Source organism: Lagenorhynchus albirostris, chromosome 2 (genome assembly GCF_949774975.1).
Source record: "Lagenorhynchus albirostris chromosome 2, mLagAlb1.1, whole genome shotgun sequence".
NCBI classification, from domain to species: domain Eukaryota; kingdom Metazoa; phylum Chordata; class Mammalia; order Artiodactyla; family Delphinidae; genus Lagenorhynchus; species Lagenorhynchus albirostris.
In genome coordinates, this window is record NC_083096.1 from 27,855,628 (window position 1) to 27,878,175 (window position 22,548).

Here is a 22,548-nt window from a genome sequence, read left to right on the forward strand (position 1 = left end):
TTTAGTTTTTACATATTGAGAATTTTCCAGCTTTCCTGCTGTTATTGATTTCTAATTTCATTAGATTGTGATTAGAAAAGTTGTTTTATAATATTTCCATCTTTTCATTAAGTCTTGTTTTAGGCCTAACATTATGGTCTATTATGGAGAATATTCTTTGTGCACTTGAAAAGAATGTGATTCTGCTATAGTTGAGTGGAGTGTTTTGTATGTATCTGTTAGGTCAGATTGGTCCATAGTGTTATCAAGTCTTCTCTTTCTTTATTGATCTTCTGTCTGGTTGTTTTTCATAGTTGAAAATGCGGCATTGAAGTCTTCACTGTTACTGTTCTACTGTCTACTTATCTTTTTAATTTTGTCCATTTTTGCTTCATATATTTTGATGTTCTGTTGTTAGGTGTGTATATGTTTGCAGTTTTTATATCTTCTTGCTGTGTTGAACCTTTTATCAATATATAATGATCTTTGTCTTTTGTAAGCTCTTTTGAATTAAAATCTATTTTATTTGACATTAACATAGCCACCTCATTCTTTTGATTCCGGTTTGCATGGAATTTCTTGTTTTATCCTTTTACTTTCAACCTCTTTGTGTCCTTACATATACAGACTCTCTCATAGACAGGATCCTTTTGTTTTATCCAGCATGCCTTTTTCTTCATTTTACTAGGAGAATTTAATACAAAGGTTTTATGAGGAAGTACCTTGAAATACATAAGTGTTTGAACTGATCCATTAGTTTTCCTTATCGTAGCTTCTTTCCAAATTCATAAAGTTACCAAGAATATCCTTTTAGCCATTTCATCTGTGAGTATGGAAACATTAGTGTATCATATGTTGTTTGATGAACTATACAATGCTCATTTGTCCAGGGATTGTTTGGAGGCATATCCAGAGTTAGATTAACATGACTATGGAGACTTTTGCCCCTTTTCTTTAGCTTCTGTTGAATCATAACTGGTGTTTGTAATTTTAATAGTATATAACCTGAAGTTTGAAATCAATGCAATTAGAATGAAGTAACCAAACTACAGATATGGAGAGCAGACATTATCATTGGGAATTCACTTCTTTTAAGAGTAGCTAACGTTTTTGAGTCAATCTGGAAAAAAGAAAAGGAAACGATTATGACACTAAAGAAAATGGGGATAATATATGATCATTGAGATATTTTATTATATTTTGAATAGCTAGTTTATTTTAATGTTATTTTATTTCAAAATCATATGATAAAAGAAGCAGTTTTCTAGAAGTATACTGAATAGGGCCCCTGGAGTTTTCTCTGTTCCTTCCCAGTCTCACTAATACAAAGAGAATGAGAGGAGGCTACTTGGGAAGAGAAGTTGAGAAAGTTTTGGAAGAGGGGGAGCTGTGGGAGGAAGAAATAAAGAAAAAAAGGAATTCTCATAGAATCTTGGAAAGGCTTGGGAATGTGAGATACCAGTTATCTTGGAAGACAGGGTGGACTGAAACCAAGAAAATCAGTTGAAGTTCATATAAAGAACTAGTAGGCTCCATTGCCCAAACCCCTAGTCCCACAGAAGATTAGAGGTTTATTATCTGAAGATACTAAATCAGAGAGTCTCTAAACATGTGACCCTCAAGCTCATTCAAGGATGGGATAAGGTGCTATGCTTAACCAAGGAGATAAATACATAGAAACTCTTCACATGGAATGGTGAGGTTCCCCCCAGTTATTTCTTCTTGACTTGGCTTCCACAGCATCATCAGTGTGCTTTTGCCCACTTTGGGAGGAGATTGGAGGATTCTCCTGTGGGTAAACTGAACTGTTCCAGATGGTAAAAAAGTAAACTATAGATGTTGACCTTTTTCCCAAAGAAAAAGTGAGCTTGCATCTTCTTCTATAGCTGGATTCTCTCCTTGTTGGACTTTTTGTTAATATAAGCTTCCTTTATCTACAATTTGTAGTTCTGTAACACATAACAGCCTTAGGTTTAATTATACAAATAAATGTTACCATTCTGAGATGAAGAAACTGGAAAAAAGGGAACTATTTCAACAAAATTTCAATTGTGTATTTCTGAAAATACTCAAGTGAGTGTATTGGACTTATCAGTGTACTTTTTTTTTTTTTTTGGTACGCGTGCCTCTCACTGCTGTGGCCTCTCCCGCCATGGAGCACAGGCTCCGGACGCGCAGCTCAGTGGCCATGGCTCACGGGCCCAGCCGCTTCACGGCACGTGGGATACCCCCAGACCGGGGCACGAACCCGCGTCGCCTGCATCGGCAGGCGGATTCTCAACCACTGCGCCACCAGGGAAGCCCTATCTGTACTTTTAAAAAGATACTATATTTCAGTAAATTATACTCACCTTTTGTGCATTATAGTCAGTGATGAAGCAGATCACTGCACATCTCTCAATGGCTTAAAACAACACTAATTCTATTTTTCAGCTAAGGGTTGAATGATATACTGAGGGCCTGCTTCAAGTTCTGTGTTAGATACACATCTGTTCTACATGTGTCTCATTCTTCTTGAAGTAATGGGCTAGCTAGGGCGTGTTCTTTCTATGGTAATGGCAGAGGTACAAGAGGTCAAACCCAATTGCCCAAGCACATTTTAGCTTCCACTTGCATCACAGCTATTAACACCATTCCATTGGCCAAAACAAGTCATGAGGCAGAGCCCAGATTTATGGAGTGGGAAGTTTTACTCCCACCTTTAATTGGAGGAATTGCAAAGTCATAGGGCAAAGGTTATAGTTTATGGCTGTACTTGAGATGTAATAAGATCTGGGACTGTAATCTTTGCAAAGTGAACTCTTAATGGAGTCCATGGACTTACTTTACTGCTGAAAATTTGGTAGATATGTTGTTTCCTGGGACCCGTGGCCTGTCTTATTTATGTAGTCAGGGGTAAATGTTGAATGCAGTTCTGTTCCAAGGCCTAGTTATAGGGTTTGGTGAATAGATGCTAAAGTTGAAAATATCTAAATGTATGTTTTTCTGAATCTCTCTCTGCAGGATGACGTAGCTTTGCCAAAGACTTAGAAGCTAAGCAGAAAATGAGCTTAACATCCTGGTTTTTGGTGAGCAGTGGAGGCACTCGCCACAGGCTGCCACGAGAAATGATTTTTGTTGGAAGAGATGACTGTGAGCTCATGTTGCAGGTAATTGCATCTGCCTTCTGTATGTGTCTACTCAAAACCTGGAACTGACATGAAATATTTTTCTACTCCTTTGGAGAGCAACTCTACTTAACATTTGAACTTTCCAGCTCTCCCTCTTTAAGCTCTAGTTACTAGTTTAATAAATTTTCTCCCCTTGTATCATTTAAAACTAAGTTCTAAGTCTTGGAGATTATATTTTGAAAAATGAGAACTTTGAGTAGAGAAGTTTGTTTTTAAGAAGTAAGAAGTTTCGCATTATACACTTTTAAAATAAGACTTGTAAGTAATTCATAAAATTAGCATAGAATGAAGTAAAACTGAATTTTAATTATGGGTACTTAATTGATACTGGAATTAATCTCTCTTTTTCTTTTCGAGGTTTTCATTATGATATCTTCCAGTAGTTTGAGCATACAGATTGTTGGCATTTACTGAATTATGTATAAAGGAGTTACTTTTAAAACATACTTTGACGATTTTTTAAAAATTAATTTATTTTTTATTTTATTTATTTATTTTATTTATTTTTGGCTGTGTTGGGTCTTCGTTGCTGCACGTGGGCTTTCTCTAGTTGCGGTGAGCAGGGGCTGCTCTTCGTTGCAGTGCGCGGGCTTCTTATTCCGGTAGCTTCTCTTGTTGCAGAACACAGGCTCTAGGCGCAGGGGCTTCAGTAGTTGTGGCCTGCAGGCTCTAGAGCGCAGGCTCAGTAGTTGTGGCACACAGGCTTAGTTGCTCCGCATTTGGGATCTTCCCGGACCAGGGCTCGAACCCCTGTCCCCTGCGTTGGCAGGCGGATTCTTGACCCCTGCGCCACCAGGGAAGCCCTTTTAAGATGTTTTTGAGCAAAGTAATTAGAAAAATGGATCCCCTGGTTTTTGAGATTTAGTTACTTTAATAGGTCCTGACAATCTAGAATAGAATCTTATCCACTTGCCCTCCCCCCTTTTGTTGGTAAAAAAACTGTAAACAAGTACTTAGAATAGAGAGATTTGTTCTGTTAGCCCAGAGTTTCTCAACTGGGGTGATCCTGCCTCCCCCCAATTCCCCCAAAAGATATTTGGCAGTATTGGAGACATTTTGATTTTTTTTTTTTAAGAGACAGTTGATTTTTTTTTAATATATTTATTTATTTATTTAGTCATTTATTTATTTATTTAGGCTGCCCCAGGTCTTAGTTGCGGCATATGGGATCTTCGTTGCCTCATGCAGGATCTTTAGTTGCAGCATGCAGACTTCTTAGTTGCAGTATCTTTAGTTGCACTGGGATCTAGTTCCCTGACCAGGGATTGAACCTGGGCCCCCTGCATTGGGAGCGCATAGTCTTACCCACTGGACAACAGGGAAGTCCCCATTTTGATTGTTGTGCATGGTAGAGGGTTGGAGGTGGTTGCTACTGACATTCGGTAGGCAAAGGTCAAGAGACCAGGGGGGGTTGCAAACATCCTACAGTATATAACATACTTCTTCATACCCCCTGTACCATCCCCACCAAACACACCCAACAAAGAATTATTTGGCCAAAAATATCAATAGTGCTGAGACTGAGAAACCCTACGTTGTCCCGAGAAAAGTCAGATCTGCATATGTTTACATACATTTTTACTTTAAAATTAAAGAACTTATTTTATAGTTTTGAGACAGTAAAAGTAAAGCCACTATATAGCTATATGAGTATATGAGTTACATGTATAAAGAAACCTTATTTAAAGAAATTCAATGAGAGAAATAGAATAGTACAGAGATTTTTCTGGGCTCCTCAGTGAGATGGAGTAGTGAGACTAGCAACTGAGAAGGCAGTAATGATTCTGTTTGGATGCCCCTTGTAACTGAAACATATCTTAAGTTCATACTGGGGGGAACTCATTCATTAGAGTGGAAGAGGTACTTTCTGTGTGGCATTTGTGTCAACTAGCAGAGCAGTGTCTTAGGAAATGTGGGAATGGCTGTTTAGGAACTTGCAGAATAAATCTTTTCTTACATGGAGATAAGATTAAGAGACATGACTGGTAAGGTGTCTGTGTCCTGGATTATGTGTAACAAATGTAAGTTGTCTGACAATTTGTGAGGTGGAGGGAGGAAGCTGAAAGTCCAAGGAGACCAAGATGGGTTCCAATTCACAGGACACACCATCAGAGAGGAAAGAGCTACATAGAGAAAGAACTCTGTGGAGGATTACCCTTGAGTATGCAGTTGAGTACTGATCAGCACACATATGTGAAGAAACTACCCAAGGGCAGGGGAAAAAAATCCCACTCAAATTAGAGTTAACAGTATCCGGCACTAACAGGGTCAGGAATGGTGCCTGTTGCTAACAGCCAGACTGGAAAACCTCACAATTCACAGGGAATTGGTCTCTACCCCTTAGTAGTGGGGAAATAATTAACCCTAGTCTGAGTTCTACTCTTATCTCAATCTTAAAAACAATACTCAAAAGGGTCACACTGTTTTTAAGTAACTTAGCTGTGTCCCAGACCAAAGTTCAAGAATATTTATAGGAATACAGAAATACAAAGGTAAAATTCCCAGTGTTTGTTAGCCAATAAAAAATTATCAGGCCTGTAAAGAAGCAGGAAAATGTGACCCATAATGAAGATTGATTAAAGATTTTCTGTTTCTGAAGAGTTTGACAAAGTTTGGCAAAATTTAAAAATGGCAAAACAATCTTGAAAAAGAAGAATAAAGTTGCACAACTCACACTTCTCAGCTTCAAAGTTTATTACAAAGCTGGCAATACTGGAATAAGGGTAGACATACAGACAAATGGAACAGAATGAAGAGTTCAGAAGGAAACCCATATATCTATGGCTGTTAGTTTGAATTGTGTCCCCCACCCCCAAAGATGTATCAAAGTCCTAATATCCCATACTTGTGAATGTGATCTTATTAGGAAATAGGGTCTTTGAGGATGTGATCAAGTTAAATGAAGTCATTAGGGTGGACCTTAAGCAAATATAACTTGGTGTCACATGATGAGGAGAAGACAGACACAGAGAGAAGACAGCCATGTAAAGACAGAAGCAGAGATTCAGAGTTATGCTACCAGAAGCTAAGGAAACCTGGGGCTACCAGAAACTGGAAGAGGCAAGGAAGGATTCTTCCCTGGAAGTTTTGGAGGAAACATGGCCCTGCCAACTCCTTGATTTTGGACTTCATGAATCCAGAACTTTGAGAGAATAAACTTGGACTGTTTTAAGCCACTCAATTTATGGTACTTTTTTATGGCAGCCCAAGGAAACTGCTACAGTAGGTTTTTGAGTAGGGTGCCAAGTCCATTCAGTAGAGGAAAGAGTGGTCTTTCCAACAGATAAAGCTAGGACAACTGGATTTCTACATGTAAAAGAATGAATTTGGACCCCTACCTTACAACATATATAAAAATTAACTCAAAATGGATCAGTGACCTGAATATAAGAGCTAAAGCCATAAAACTCTTAGAAGAAATCATAGGGATAAATCGTCATGACCTTGGATTTGGCAGTGGATTCTTAGATATGGTACCAATAGCACAAGCAACAAAAGAAAAAGTAGGTAAATTGGACTTCATCAAAATTAGAAACTTGTGCATCTAAGGATACTATCAAGAGAGGAAAAAGACAACTCTCAGAATTGGAGAAAATATTTGCAAAACCATACATATCTTATAATATCCAGAGTATATAAAGAACAACTACAACTCAACAACAAATATACAAACAGCCCCCTTAAAAAATGGTCAAAAGACTTGAGTAGACATTTCGCCAAAGAGTTATAAAAATGGCTAATAAGCACATGAAAGTCACTCAACATCATTTGTCATTAAGAAATGCAGATCAGAACCACAATGAAATACTGCTTCATATCTACTGGGATGGCAATAATGTTAAAGAAAAAAAAAAAAGAAGATAAGTGTTGGTAAGGGTATGGAGAAATTGAAATTCTTGTACTTTGCTGGTGGGAATGTGAAAAATAGGGTAGCCGCTGTGGAAAACAATTTAGTGGTCCCTCAAAAAGCTAAACACAATTATCATATGACCCAGCAATTCCACTAGTAGGCTATACCCAGACTAATTGAAAGCTAGGATTCAAACAAAAACTTGTATTTAAGTCAGTGTTCATTGTAGTATTATTCACAGTAGCCAAAAGGTGACAACAACCCAAGTGTCCAGCAGCAGATGAAGGGATAAACAAAATACAGTATATGTCAATACATATAATGGATTATTATTCAGTTACAAAAAGAAACGAAGTTTGAATACATGCTGCAACAGAAATGAACCTTGAAAACATTATGCTAAATGAAATAAGCCAGAAACAAATGACAAATGTATGATTCCACTTACATGAAATATCTAAAAGAAGCAAATTCATAGAGATAAAGTAGATTAGTGGTTACCAGTGGCTGGAGGAAGGAGGGTTGAAGAGTTATTGCTATACAGTTACAGTTTCTGTTTGGAGTGATGAAAGAATTTTGGAAAGGGGTATGGTTTGGGGTGTTAAATTTTGGAATCGGATATTGTGCAATGGTGATGATTGCACAACATTGTAAATTTAATTAATGCCACTGAATCGTACAATGAAAATGGTTAAAATGACAAATATTATGTTATATATATTTTACCACAGTGAAAAATCTAGAGGGAAATCAATGGCAATAGAATTTTAAAATATCATTGAATCAATTCAGGTATTATAAACAAAATAATGCCTTTATAACAAATTAAAAGAAAATCAATAATTTTTAAAGCACAAAAACCACTATTACCACTATAAGAAGTCAAACATTAAAATAACATTTTTTATTTAAAATTCATCAATGTGTCTGATGTGGGCATCTGTTCTACTTATGACTATTTTTAAATTTATGCTTTATTTAAAAAATAAAATATAAAGTTGGTGAAACTCCATGATCAGGCAAGAAAAAAACCAGTTTTGACCTGTTACTCAGACTCCACCTCTAAAGATACTTCTGCCCTTAATCTGATAGGAGCATACTCCTTTTAGCACTACCCTGGACACAGTGTATTCTCTGAAAAAGTTCCATGATTTGATCACCATCATGGTTACCTGGTAGTCAGAATCAGTGCTACAAATTAATGGAACTCCTCTTAGTACAGAAAGACACATCTTTTGTATGGAAGTAAGAACAAGTATTTGCAAATTGTATTTAGTTTTGTTTTTTATCGCGGTACGCGGGCCTCTCACTGTTGTGGCCTCTCCCGTTGCGGCGCACAGGCTCTGGACGCACAGGCTCAGTGGCCATGGCTCATGGGCCTAGCCTCTCCGCGGCATGTGGAATCTTCCCGGACCAGGGCACGAACCCGTGTCCCCTGCATCGGCATGCGGACTCTCAACCACTGTGCCACCAGGGAAGCCCTATCTTTAGTTTTTAAATGGTTTAGTCGAGGAGCTTCAAGGTGGCGAAAGAGTATGACATGGAGATCACCTTCCTCCCCACAAATACATCAGAAATACATGTATCTACATGTGGAACAGCTCCTACACAACACCAACTGTATGCTGGCAGAAGACCTCAGACCTCCCAAAAGGCGAGAAACTCCTACACGTACCTGGGTAGGGCAAAAGAAAAAAGAAAAAACAGAGGCAAAAGAATAGGGATGGAACCTGCACCAGTGGGAGAGAGCTGTGAAAGAGGAAAGGTTTCCACACACTAGGAAGCCCCTTCGTGGGCGGAGACTGCGGAGCTTCGGAGCCACGGAGGAGAGTTGCAGCAACAGGGGTGCAGAGGGCAAAGTGGAGAGATTCCCGCACGGAGGATCGGTGCCGACCAGCACTCACCAGCCCAAGAGGCTTGTCTGCTCACCTGCTGGGACGGGTAGGGGCTGGGAGCTTAGGCTCGGGCTTCCGTCAGATCCCAGGGAGAGGACTGGGGTTGGCTGTGTGAACACAGCCTGAAGGGGTCTAGTGTGCCATGGCTAGCCTGGAGGGAGTCTGGGAAAAAGTCTGGAGCTGCTGAAGAGGCAAGAGACTTTTTCATGCCTCTTTGTTTCCTGGTGCGCAAGAAGGGGGATTCAGAGCGCCGCTTAAAGGAGCTCCAGAGACGGGTGTGAGCTGCAGCTATCAACACAGACCCCAGAGACGGGCGTGAGATGCTAAGGCTGCTGCTGCATCCACCAAGAAGCCTGTGTGCAAACACAGGTCACTATCCACACTACCCATCCCGGGAGCCTGTGCAGCCTGCCACTGCCAGGGCCCTGTGATCCAAGGACAACTTCCCCAGGAGAACACACAGCGCACCTCAGGCTGGTGCAATGTCACGCCGGCCTCTGCCGCCACAGGCTCTCCCAGCATTCTGTACTCCTCCCTCCCCCTGGCCTGAGTGAGCCAGGGCCCCCGAATCAGCTAACCCCGTCCTTACTGAGTGAAGAACAGATGCCCTCAGGTGACATACACGCAGAAGCAGGGCCAAATCCAAAGCTGAAACCCAGAAGCTGTGCGAACAAAGAAGAGAAAGGGAAATCTCTCCCAGCAGCATCAGAAGCAGTGGATTAACTCACCACAGTCAACTTGATGTACCCTGCATCTGTGGAATACTTGAATAGACAACGAATCATCCCAAATTGAGGAGATGGACTTTGGGAGCAATGATATATATTTTTTTTCCCTTTTTCTCTTTTTCTAAGTGTGCATGTGTATGCATCTATGTGTGATTTTGTCTGTATAGCTTTGCTTTTACCATTTGTCCTAGGGTTCTGTCTGTCTTTTTTTACTATAGTTTTTAGCGCTTCTTGTCATTGGTGGGTTTGTTTTTTGATTTGGTTGCTCTCTTCTTTCTTTCTTTCTTTTTTATTACTTTAAAAATTTTTTTAAAATAATTTTTGTTTTTTATTTTAATAACTTTTTAATTTAATTTAATTTTATCTTCTTCTTTCTTTCTTTCTATTTCTTCTCCATTTTATTCTGAGCTGTGTGGATGACAGGCTCTTGGTGCTCCAGCCAGGTGTCAGGGCTGTGCCTCTGAGGTGAGAAACCCAAGTTCAGGACATTGGTCCACAACAGACCGCCCAGCTCCAGGTAATATAAAGCAGCTAAAATATCCCAGAGATCTCCATCTCAATGCCAAAACCCAGCTCCACTCAACGACCAGCAAGCTCCAGTGCTGGACACCCTATACCAAACAACTAGCAAGACAGGAACACAACCCCACCCATTAGCGGAAAGGCTGCCTAAAATCATAATAAGGCCACAGACAGACACCCCAAAACACACCACCAGACGTGGACCTGCCCACCAGAAAACAAGATCCAGCCTCATCCACCAGAACACAGGCCCTAGTCCCCTCCATCAGGAAGCCTACACAACCCACTGAACCAACCTTAGCCACTGGGGGCAGACACCCAAAACAACGGGAACTATGACTTGCAGCCTATGAAAAGGAGACCCCAAATGCAGTAAGGTAAGCAAAATGAGAAGACAGAGAAGCACACAGCACATGAAGGAGCAAGGTGAAAACCCACTAGACCTAACAAATGAAGAGGAAATAGGCAGTCTACCTGAAAAAGAATTCAGAATAATGATAGTGAAGATGATCCAAAATCTTGTAAATAGAATGGAGAAAATACAAGAAACATTTAACAAGGACCTAGAAGAAATAAAGAGCAAACAAACAGTGATGAACCACACAATAAATGAAATTAAAAATTCTCTAAAAGGGATCAATAGCAGAATAACTGAGGCAAAAGAATGGATAAGTGACCTGGAAGATAAAATAGTAGAAGTAACTACTGCAGAGCAGATTAAAGAAAAAGAAATGAAAAGAATTGAGGACAGTCTCAAAGACCTCTGGGACAACATTAAACACACCAACATTCGAATTATAGGGGTCCCAGAAGAAGGAGAGAAAACGAAAGGGACTGAGAAAATATTTGAAGAGATTTTAGTTGAAACCTTCCCTAATACGGGAAAGGAAAGAGTTAATCAAGTCCAGAAAGCACAGAGAGTCCCATACAGGATAAATCCAAGGAGAAACACGCCAAGACACATATTAATAAAACCATCAAAAATTAAATACGAAGAAAAAGTGTTAAAAGCAGCAAGGGAAAAACAACAAATAACATACAACGGAATCACCATAAGGTTAACAGCTGATATTTCAGCAGAAACTATGCAAGCCAGGAGAGAATGGCAGGATATTTAAAGTGATGAAGGGGAAAAACCTACAACCAAGATTACTCTACCCAGAAACGATCTCATTCAGATTTGGTGGAGAAATTAAAACCTTTACAGACAAGCAGAAGCTAAGAGAATTCAGCAGCACCAAACCAACTTTACAACAAATGCTAAAGGAACTTCTCTACACAGGAAACACAAAAGAAGGAAAAGACCTACAATAACAAACCCAAAACAATTAAGAAAATGGTAATAGGAACATACATATCGATAATTACCTTAAATGTAAATGGATTAAATGCTCCAACCAAAAGACATAGACTGGCTGAATGGATACAAAAACAAGACTCGTATATATGCTGTCTGCAAGAGACACACTTCAGACCTAGAGACACATACAGACTGAAAGTGAGGGGATGGAAAAAGATATTCCATGCAAATGGATATCAAAAGAAAGCTTGAGTAGCAATTCTCATATCAGACAAAATAGACTTTAAAACAAAAACTATTACAAGAGACAAAGAAGGACACTACCTAAAGATCAAGGGATCAATCCTAGAAGAAGATATAACAATTGTAAATATTTATGCACCCAACATAGGAGCACCTCAATACATAAGGCAAATACTAACAGCCATAAAAGGGGAAACCGACAGTAACACAATCATAGTAGGGAACTGTAACACCCCACTTTCACCAATGGACAGATCATCCAAAATGAAAATAAATAAGGAAACACAAGCTTTAAATGATACATTAAAGAAGATGGACTTAATTGATATTAATAAGACATTCCATCCAAAAACAACAGAATACACTTTCTTCTCAAGTGCTCATGGAACATTTTCCAGGATAGATCATATCTTGGGTCACAAGTCAAGGCTTGGTAAATTTAAGAGAGTTGAAATCATATCAAGTATCTTTTCTGACCACAACGCCATGAGACTAGATATCAATTACAGGAAAAATTGTGTAAGAAATAAAAACACGTGGAGGCTAAACAATAAACTACTTAATAACCAAGAGATCACTGAAGAAATCAAAGAAGAAATCAAAAAATACCTAGAAACAAATGACAATGAAAACACGACGACCCAAAACCTATGGGATGCAGCAAAAGCAGTTCTAAGAGGGAAGTTTATAGCAATATGATCCTACCTTAAGAAACAAGAAACATCTCAAATAAACAACCTGACCTTACACCTAAAGCAATTAGAGAAAGAACAGCAAAGTTAGCAAAAAGAAAGAAATCATAAAGATCAGATCAGAAATAAATGAAAAAGAAATGAAGGAAATGATAGCAAAGATCAATAAAACTAAAACCTGGTTCTTTGAGAATATAAACAAAATTGACAAACCATTAGGTAGACTCATCAAGAAAAAGAGGGAGAAGACTCAATAGAATTAGAAATGAAAAAGGAGAAGTAAAAACTGACACTGCAGAAATACAAAGGATTGTGAGAGAGTACTACAAGCAACTCTGTGCCAATAAAATGCACAACCTGGAAGAAATGGACAAATTCGTACAAATGCACAACCTTCAAAGACTGAACAAGGAAGAAATAGAAAATATGAACAGATCAATCACATGCACTGAAATTGAAACTGTGCTTAAAAATCTTCCAAGAAACAAAAGCCCAGGGACCAGATGGCTTCAGAGGCGAATTCTATGAAACATTTAGAGAAGAGCTAACACCTATCCTTCTCAAACTCTTCCAAAATATAGCAGAGGGAGGAACACTCCCAGACTAATTCTACAAGGCCACCATCACCCTGATACCAAAACCAAAGATGTCACATAGAAAGAAAACTACAAGCCAATATCACTGATGAACATAGTTGCAAAAATCCTTAACAAAATACTAGCAAACAGAATCCAACAGCACATTAAAAGGATCATACACGATGATCAAGTGGGGTTTATCCCAGGAATGCCAGGATTCTTCAATATACACAAATCAATCAATGTGTTCCATCATAATAACCAGTTGAAGGAGAAAAACCATATGATCATCTCAATAGATGCAGAGAAAGCTTTTGACAGAATTCAACACCCATTTATGATAAAAACCCTCCAGAGAGTAGGCATAGAGGGAACTTACCTCAACATAATAAAGGCTATATATGACAAACCCACAGCCAACATCGTTCTCAATGGTGAAAAACTGAAACCATTTCCATTAAGATCAGGAAAAAGACAAGGTTGCCCACTCTCACCACTATTATTCAACACAGTTTTGGAAGTTTTAGCCACAGCAATCAGAGAAGAAAAAGAAATAAATGGAATCTAAATTGTAAAAGAATAAGTAAAGCTATCACTGTTTGCACATGACATGATACTATACATAGAGAATCCTAAAGATACTACTAGAAAACTACTAGACCCAATCAATGAATTTGGTAAAGTTGCAGGATACAAAATTAATGCACAGAAATCTCTTGCATTCCTATACACTAATGATGAAAAATCTGAAAGTGAAATCAAGAAAACACTCCCATTTACCATTGCAACAAAAAGAATAAAATATCTAGGTATAAACCTGCCTAAGGAGACAAAAGACCTGTATGCAGAAAATTATGACACTGATGAAGGAAATTAAAGATGATACAAATAGATGGAGTGATATACCATGTTCTTGGATTGGAAGAATCAACATTGTGAAAATGACTCTACTACCCAAAGCAATCTACAGATTCAATGCAATCCCTATCAAACTACCAATGGCATTTTTCATAGAACAGCACAAAAAATTTCACAATTTGTTTGGAAACACAAAAGACCCCGAATAGCCAAAGCTATTTCTCAAATCTTGAGAAAGAAAAACGGAGCTGGAGGAATCAGGATCCCTGACTTCAGACTGTACTGCAAAGCTACAGTAATCAAGACAGTATGGTATTGCACAAAAACAGAAATAATAGATCAATGGAACAGGATAGAAAGCCCAAAGATAAACCCACACACATATGGTCACCTTATCTTTGATAAAGGAGGCAATAATATACAGTGGAAAAAAGACAGCCTCTTAAATAAGTGTTGCTGGTAAAACTTGGACAGCTACATGTAAAAGAAAGAAATTAGATCACTGCGTAACACCATACACAGAAATAACCTCAAAATGGATTAAAGACCTAAATGTAAGGCCAGACACTGTCAGACTCTTAGAGGAAAACATAGGCAGAACACTCTTTGACATAAATCACAGCAAGATCCTTTTTGACCCACCTCCTAGAGAAATGGAAATAAAAAGAAAAATAAACAAATGGGACCTAATGAAACTTAAAAGCTTTTGCACAGCAAGGGAAACCATAAACAAGATGAAAAGACAACCCTCAGAATGGGAGAAAATATTTGCAAATGAAGCCACTGACAAAGGATTAATCTCCAAAATTTACAAGCAGCTCATGCAGCTCAATATCAAGAAAAGAAAAACAGCCCAGTCCAGAAATGTGCAGAAGACCTAAGTAGACATTTCTCCAAAGAAAATATACAGATCGCCAACAAGCACATGAAAGAATTCTCAACATCATTAATCATTAGAGAAATTCAAATCAAAAATACAGTGGGATATCATCTCGCACCGGTCAGAATGGACATCTTCAAAAAAATCTACAAACAATAAATGCTGAAGTGGGTGTGGAGAAAAGGGAACCATCTCACACTGTTGGTGGGAATGTAAATTGATACAGCCACTATGGAGAACAGTATGGAGGTTCCTTAAAACCTACGAATAGAACTACCATATGACTCAGCAATCCCACTACTGGGCATATATCCTGAGAAAACCATAATTCAAAAAGAGTCATGTACCACAGTGTTCATTGCAGCTCTATTTACAATAGGCAGGACATGCAAGCAACCTAAATGTCCATCAACAGATGAATGGATATAGAAGATTTGGCACATGTATACAATGGAATATTACTCAGCCACAAAAAGAAACGAAATTGAGTTACTTGTAGTGAGGTGCATGGACCTAGAGTCTGTCACACAGAGTGAAGTAAGTCAGAAAGACAAAAACAAATACCATATGCTAACAGATATATATGGAATCTAAAAAAAAATGGTCATGAAGAACATAGGGGTAAGACGGGCATAAAGACGCAGACCTACTAGAGAATGTACTTGAGGATACGGGGAGGGCGAAGGGTAAGCTGGGACAAAGTGAGAGAGTTGCATGGACATATATACACTACCAAATGTCAAATACATAGCTAGTGGGAAGCAGCCACATAACACAGGGAGATCAGCTCGGTGCTTTGTGACCACCTAGAGGGGTGGGATAGGGAGGGTGGGAGACGTTAGAAGGAAGAGATATGGGGATATATGTATATGTATAACTGATTCACTTTGTTATAAAGCAGAAACTAACACACCATTGTAAAGCAATTATACTCCAATAGAGATGTTAAAAAAAAAAGGCCAAGCCGTAAAAAGTAAAATAAATAAATAAATAAATGGTTTAGTGTTTCATAGAATATTAGTAAAATAAATGGATTATTTAAAACTTACTATTCTTTTTATATTATTTCTGAAAAGTGAACTAAGCTCATGTATGGAGAAGTGGAGACTTACAAGTATATAAATATTAGTGAAATATATTTGTTCAGAGCTCTAGAGTTGATGAAGTTATGTTTTCATTTTAAGGCGTTATGTAGATGAAATGTTTCTACATTGGTTAGATCAGTTGTTGTGAGAAGTAAAATTGTTAGAAATACAAATAATTACTTTTTGCTTTTTTAAAGAGTCAATAAAAGAAGATCTTTTAAATTTTGTTAACCTAATTTAGTATTTATGGTTTATAACCCTTTATTTTTAACATACGGAAACAACTGGTTAGTTGTTAGGTTTTAGAATCTCTGCCTCTGAATAATTTTCAGTAGTTTCTTACCTGTAAAGATTTCAACTACAAATAGATTTACCGGCATTGTAAACAATACTTTGATGATAATGTAGCTTAAAACCCAGTGCAAAATGGAAACAAATAATCCATGAGGTCATGTGCTCTGTTTGATTACAATTACATTTTTTTGTTAATTATGACCAAAAAAAAGTTTTGAATTTTTTGTTGTTATTTCATCTCATTCCAAAAATGGTAGTCTAAAGAATGTGGTCATTGAGAAGAAAATGTGCTTGGATATTAAAGAGTTGGTGATTAAACAAGGGATTCTGAAATTCGAGTTTTGTTTCTGCCACTTACCTTGGAAGACTTTAGCAAATTAATGAACTTGCTGTGCTTGTTTGTTGTGCTATAGAAAGATGATTATACCATGCTATGTTCCATAAGACATATGTAAAATAAATCTTAGCGAGCGTGAATGAAAGGTATAAAGTATAATAATTGGGTAAAGATTATACCGTCTTTGTTTTTTTTTGTTTTTGTTTTTATTTGCGATACGCGGGCCTCTCACTGCCGCGGCCTCTCCCGCCGTGGGGCACAGGCTCCGGACGCGCAGGCTCAGTGGCCATGGCCCACGGGCCCAGCCACTCCACGGCACGTGGGATCCTCCCGGACCGGGGCACAAACCCACATCCCCTGCATCGGCAGGCGGACTCTCAACCACTGCGCCACCAGGGAAGCCCCCCGTCTTTGTTTTGAGTGATACACAATATTACTACTATTAAAAGTACCATGCCGTTGAATTATACTTTCTGTTGTTCTCAGTGTTTATTTTTGTTGATTCAATTGTTCCTCAAGAATTTCTTAAAGATATAATTACCTCCATTTTACAGATGATAAAATTAAGATTCAGAAAGACTTAGTCACTGTGTTTTATTACAATATATTGGATTCTTCTGTATACAAGTTGAGTTGCATTTTGAAAAAAGTTCATATCTAAATTCTAATTTTATCTTAATTGTACCAAATGGATGAATTTTGCTCTATTTGGAGAATCATCATCATACTAATTAAATAGTTTTCCTAATGCATAATAGAAAATATAATAAAATTATATTTGACTCACTGTTTTAATATTTTAATTTTTGTATGATATATTAACAGAATGTGTTTTGAAGATCATAGGTTAGTAATTTTCATCTATCCTTTGGAGCACATAGCAAAGGATAAATCACTGTTTATTACTATGATTGTAAAAACGCAACTGGACTTTTAAAGAATCTTTCAGCTACACTATCTTTAAAGAACATTTTTTTTTTAATTATTTTTTTATTTTTGGCTGTGTTGGGTCTTCGTTGCTGCACGCGGGTGTTCTCTAGTTGCGGCGAGTGGGGACTACTCTTTGTTGCGGTGTGTGGGCTCCTCATTGCAGTGGCTTCTCTTCTTGCACAGCACTGGCTGTAGGTGTGCGGGCTTCAGTAGTTGCGGCTTGTGGGCTCAGTAGTTGTGGCTCATGGGCTCTAGAGCTCAGACTCAGTAGTTGTGGCACACAGGCTTAGTTGCTCTGCGGCATGTGGGATCGTCCCGGGCCAGGGCTCGAACCCATGTCCCCTGCATTGGCAGGCAGATTCTTAACCATTGCGCCACCAGGGAAGCCCCTCTTTTAAAATTTTTAAATGATGAGACATACAGTGGCAATCTTTGTCTTTTTAGTTTTTTCTTAACATATGTATCTATGTATTTGTGTCTTTTTCTCTCATATTTTTAGTAGGAAAGAGAAATAATAGCCATTTCATATCCAATGTGTATATAGATAGGGTCTCTCCGTCCTTTAAGGCTTAGAGTCTAGTAGAAGGATATGTGTATGTAAATAAGTGGGTATAAACGGTATGTACAAGACAGTGATGGGAGTTGGTATGGGGTACAGAAAAAAGAGATTGGTCAGTTCTGCCTGCAAGGAAATGTGGGAATGTGAAATCTGGAAAGACTTCTGGAGGAGATGGCTTTAGCTGAATTATCTTAAAAGATGAATAAATGGTTTCTGGAAGGTTAGAGTGTGGTTGAGTGTGTGGTATTGAAGATAGCATGGCATTCAGTGTCTATTGAGGTAAATTAAAATAGTTCCTTGAAGTTTGTATATAAGATGTGAAGGCAAACGTTTTGAGAGATTAAGACGGGCATTAGAAGAGGCCAGATCATGGCAGGCCTTGTGTTCTATATTAAAGACTTGGTGTATCTTACCTTAGCCAGTAAGAGGAGTTTTTAAGCAGAGCGATATTGCCTTTTCAGATGCTTCCCATGCATTTAATCCTCACAAAAAAAAATCTGTGAGCTAGGTTTACCTTTTTGTAGAATGATTATACAAAGATTAGTAATTTTACCAAGGTCCCACAACTGGCAAGTGGCTGGACCAGTTCTTTTTGACTCCAACACCTGTGCTTTAAACTACTATTCTATATTACTGCTCAGGATTAGAGATTGGACTTGGTATAAGCAGTTAGATGATTATAATAATCTAGGAAGAGACAGTTAAGTTCTAAGGAAGAGAGTATCATTTAAAATGAAGAAAAGAAGACAGAGCAGGAGAGAGATTGAAAATAGAAGGCTGTGCTTTCTAGTTATATATAATGTACGAGGGAGAGAAAAAGAATGTAAGACCTAGCCTTTCTGGCATGGAAATAGATGAAGTAGCGGTTCAGGAGGTGTACTTTTGGGGAATAAGATAATGAGTTTGAGGTTCCTGAGGGATACCCAGATTGATATATTAAACAGAAAACCGGAAATAAATATATGAAGCTGAGCAGAGTAGTCCATGAAGAAGGTAGAGATTTGGGGATTAGGAGCATAAAGGGAATAGTTGAAGCCAGGGGGGAATCTAGGTTATATAGAGAAGGAGGTAAAGTCGGAGTTATAGGATGTGGTTGCTCGGGAGAAAAGGAAGGGGTCAGAATATTAGATGTCTTGCTGTTGTCAAAGGACTTAGGTAATATACTAGTAAATTATTGTAAATAATTGAGAAAACTGGAAGAATAGGCGAATGTAGTCTCAGAGAAATACTATGGCTTAGATTCCATAGGTGGAATCAATTTCGCATGATAAAGTTTAGCAATGGGAGTGGTATGACAAGGTATGGTAAGGATTTTGGTTGTGGGAGTAGAGAAGGCTAGATTTTTATATGGGTTATCTACAGAGGCATTTAAAATCAACCATGAAGAAGTAGGAATTTGAATTTACCATTACCCCAAAACTTAAGTCAAAAAGTTAGAATGACCGCAAATGATTGAAGCAACCTGGGAGGTGAGTGTGTGTGTGTGTGTAAATATATAGTGTGTACATATATTTATTTATACTTATATTTATATGTAGGTGGATAACAAGAACTTCAGAAAAGTAAAAAGTTTTTTTCATTGGAGGGGGAAAGTAATGGTCTAGAAGCCACAATAGTAGACTGGACTGCAGTTCAGACTGCATCTGTGTAGTCAACAGAATATTGGATTTAGGAGGATATCATCCACTTTAAAGGAATGTCGTGGAAATAGTGTTCTCAGGGGGAAAGCCAGATATTAAAGGAAGGAAGTAGGAGATAACCCTAAGAGCTTGAGAATGAAGAGGCGTTTCAAGTAAGGAGGATTCTCAAGAGTGTAGTGTAAAAAGCCTTGGGAAGAGGGTCTTTGTAGAAAGTAAAACTTATGAGGGAAGAGGCATAGGCTCTTGTGGGGGAAATGACTGTGAGGGGATAGTGACTAGAGAGTCTTGCATTCTTACCAAAGGCATAAGGTGGAGCAAATAAGAAATCTGGTCAAAATTGACTATCTTTGTGATTTAAACCTGGACCAGCTAAGGTTTTTCCATTAGTATTATAAATTTGATAAAGTTAGCTGTCTTTGTCAGGGTTTAAATTATATGTTTCTGAGAGGTTATTAAATTTTTATTGAAAAGCTCAAATGGGTTGTGAAAATTAAGTTGCAGTGCATCTTCTGGCTCAGTTTAATCTAGAGGAAGTGTGAATTTATCTGGAAATGAAAATGGTTTAATGTTTGTGTGGTTAGATGTAAATAACAAATCTTTTTTATTCCCTCAGTTTTTCTTGGCCACTTACTTGACATATTGTATTCTATAGTCTTGGTTTCCTGCTTAGCTTCTGTGATGGGTACAGAAACACATTGATACCTTGAATACATTTGATAAATAAGAACAGACTTTTATTTGCTTTCATTGGCTGTTATTTTTTGAAGAGTTACACAAATGCAATGACTTGTCCTGTGATTTCTAAACCGATGATATCCCTTGCCTTGAGTTCATAAGACTAGTCTTCTCAAAAAGTTATTAAGGTCTTTATTAAACAAAGAAAAAAGATGCTTTTTCTGGTTCCATATAATGTGCCCACTCCTTCAATCTCCAAAGCTGTAGTGGCATCTCAGTGGACTCTCATTTTCTTAAGTGTGTTCTACGTTCAGTAGCAGGTGTTCTTGTATTATCTACCCCCATAAACGATTTGAGGGCAGGGTGCATGTCAGATTCAGAATATTCCAGGTTTCTAGCAAGTTGTAAACTTAGGGAATTGGCCGCTTCAAATTATTTCCTCCTCAAACTGTTTTTTCTCCATATCTCTGAGCCATGTAGACTTCCCTCAAAAGCTGCCATTCCCTGACTCTGTGAGCAGGCATTTGATTTTTTTTTTCCCCATATCTAACAGTAAATTTTCACTTTCCTTTCTGATTTCTTTTCCTCAAGTCTCATTTAGATATTTTCTCCTTGAATTTCATCATACTCTCTTCTAAGAACTTCTGCCCTTTCTCTATTCTCTTCCTCACAGAGAGATTATTTATGGTAGTCTAGTCACTATTTATTTAGAGGTTGCATATACTTGAACTCTCACTTGCCTTACAACATGTAGAGATTTTTTTTCTTCCTTAGACTAATTCAACTTGATAAATCCACAGTTAGGAGAAATTATTTTTGTAGTCGTGCTTCATTTGCTTTTTATCACCCTAATAACTGAATTTAGTACTTCATTAATTTAAACATAGTGACAGTTTAAACATGACAATAAAAACCAAAACAAAGTTTAAGTAACTTTTAGATTTAGTAAAGGTGTTTTGCAGCAGTCTAATTTGCCATAATAGATGGTTTTTCAGGCAAGCTGCAGGGAAGTGGGGATAATAGTACTATTCATGAAGTTACTCTTAATTCTGAGATTTGCAGTTTGTCCTAGAGAAATTGAGATTGCAGAAAAAACAAAACAACCCCCCCCAGATCAACCTTTAAGAAGAATAAAAGTATATGTATGATAAATCTTTAGATTTTGTTGGAAGATTGCTTTAGGTCACATATTGTTTCTTCCTAATGTCAGTTATTTTAATATAGAGTTTTGTGTGCTGAAAGACCAAAACTTTTTCAATATAGAATTTAAGCTAATTGGGTAAGGGACTTTTTAATTTTCGTAATATTTATTTGGAAAGGATCATTTCAACTAGGATTTATATCTTTATTATTATTAGTTGCTGACCTTTCCCATTTTTCTAATGTGGCTAGGAGTAAGGCTGTGTTTACTGTTTGTTATAGCTACAAGTGTCAGAGATTAATATTTCCTATACTGTCCTTGGTTTTTTCTCCCCTGTTGTCTTTGAGTTTTCCTAGAGGCTCCTTCTTATATAGTGCTTTACAGTTTTTCTATTGTATTGTAACTCCCATTGTAATGGTAATAATAATAGTTATTTATAGATCCCTGTTGATATGATGGTAAGGTTTGGGAGGAGGGGAAGCATGCTGAAGTACTATTAGTTCTCAGTCTTTGACCTTCACAAGTACATCTCAGCTTTTTGTTCACCTCCTTAGGTGAGACAGGAAGGCTAGGTGAGGCTGGAGTTGGGTATTTCCATTCTCCCATGTCAGTTAGGCTCTGGTAAAACCCACACTGGTTGATTTGGGTGAGCTCTGGAAAAGTAGTTTTCCTTGAGGACAGGCTGTTGCTGAGGAGAACAGAATGGGTGTATTTCAAAATGACTACTTTCCCCCTCACCATACCAGAAGCATGAGAAGATTTTTCTCCAGTCCTCACCCTGAGGTCTTTGTGGGGCTTCTGGAGGTAAAACTCATGAAAAAATGGTGTTCCCGCCAAGGCTGTGCCCCCAGGAGTTCTTGCTTTCAAGCTAGTTGACATCATTCAAGTTTCCAGCAATTAATCATTTAACCTGTAAGCTTTCCTACCAGTTGGTGGTTGCAGCAGTAGTTTCAACTGCTAGCAGTGAGCTATGATTCTCTGCATTTGCCTGTCTCTCCAGATTTCAGAGTGGCAATTGACCTTATGACCTCAATTTTCTGATGAAACTAAGACAAGTTTTTGATTTTCAGTTTCACTTTTTTCTTGTTATGAGGATAGAAACGATGACTTCCAAGCTCCTTACATGCTGTACTGGAAACTGAAAATTATATCTCCTCCCCATTTTGGATGCTTCCTTTGCTTTTAGTATACC

The 22,548-nt window shown here is 38.0% G+C and overlaps 1 protein-coding gene across 1 annotated transcript in view; it reads left to right on the forward strand.

Annotated features, from left to right (window-relative positions):
• Window positions 1–22,548, forward strand: part of CEP170 (centrosomal protein 170) — a 141,893-nt gene that overhangs the window by 29,424 nt on the left and 89,921 nt on the right. The window contains exon 2 of the mRNA XM_060128642.1: window positions 2,983–3,128. Coding sequence (XP_059984625.1) covers window positions 3,024–3,128 — 105 coding nt within the window. The 5' untranslated portion in view covers window positions 2,983–3,023. The remainder of the gene's footprint in view (window positions 1–2,982; window positions 3,129–22,548) is intronic.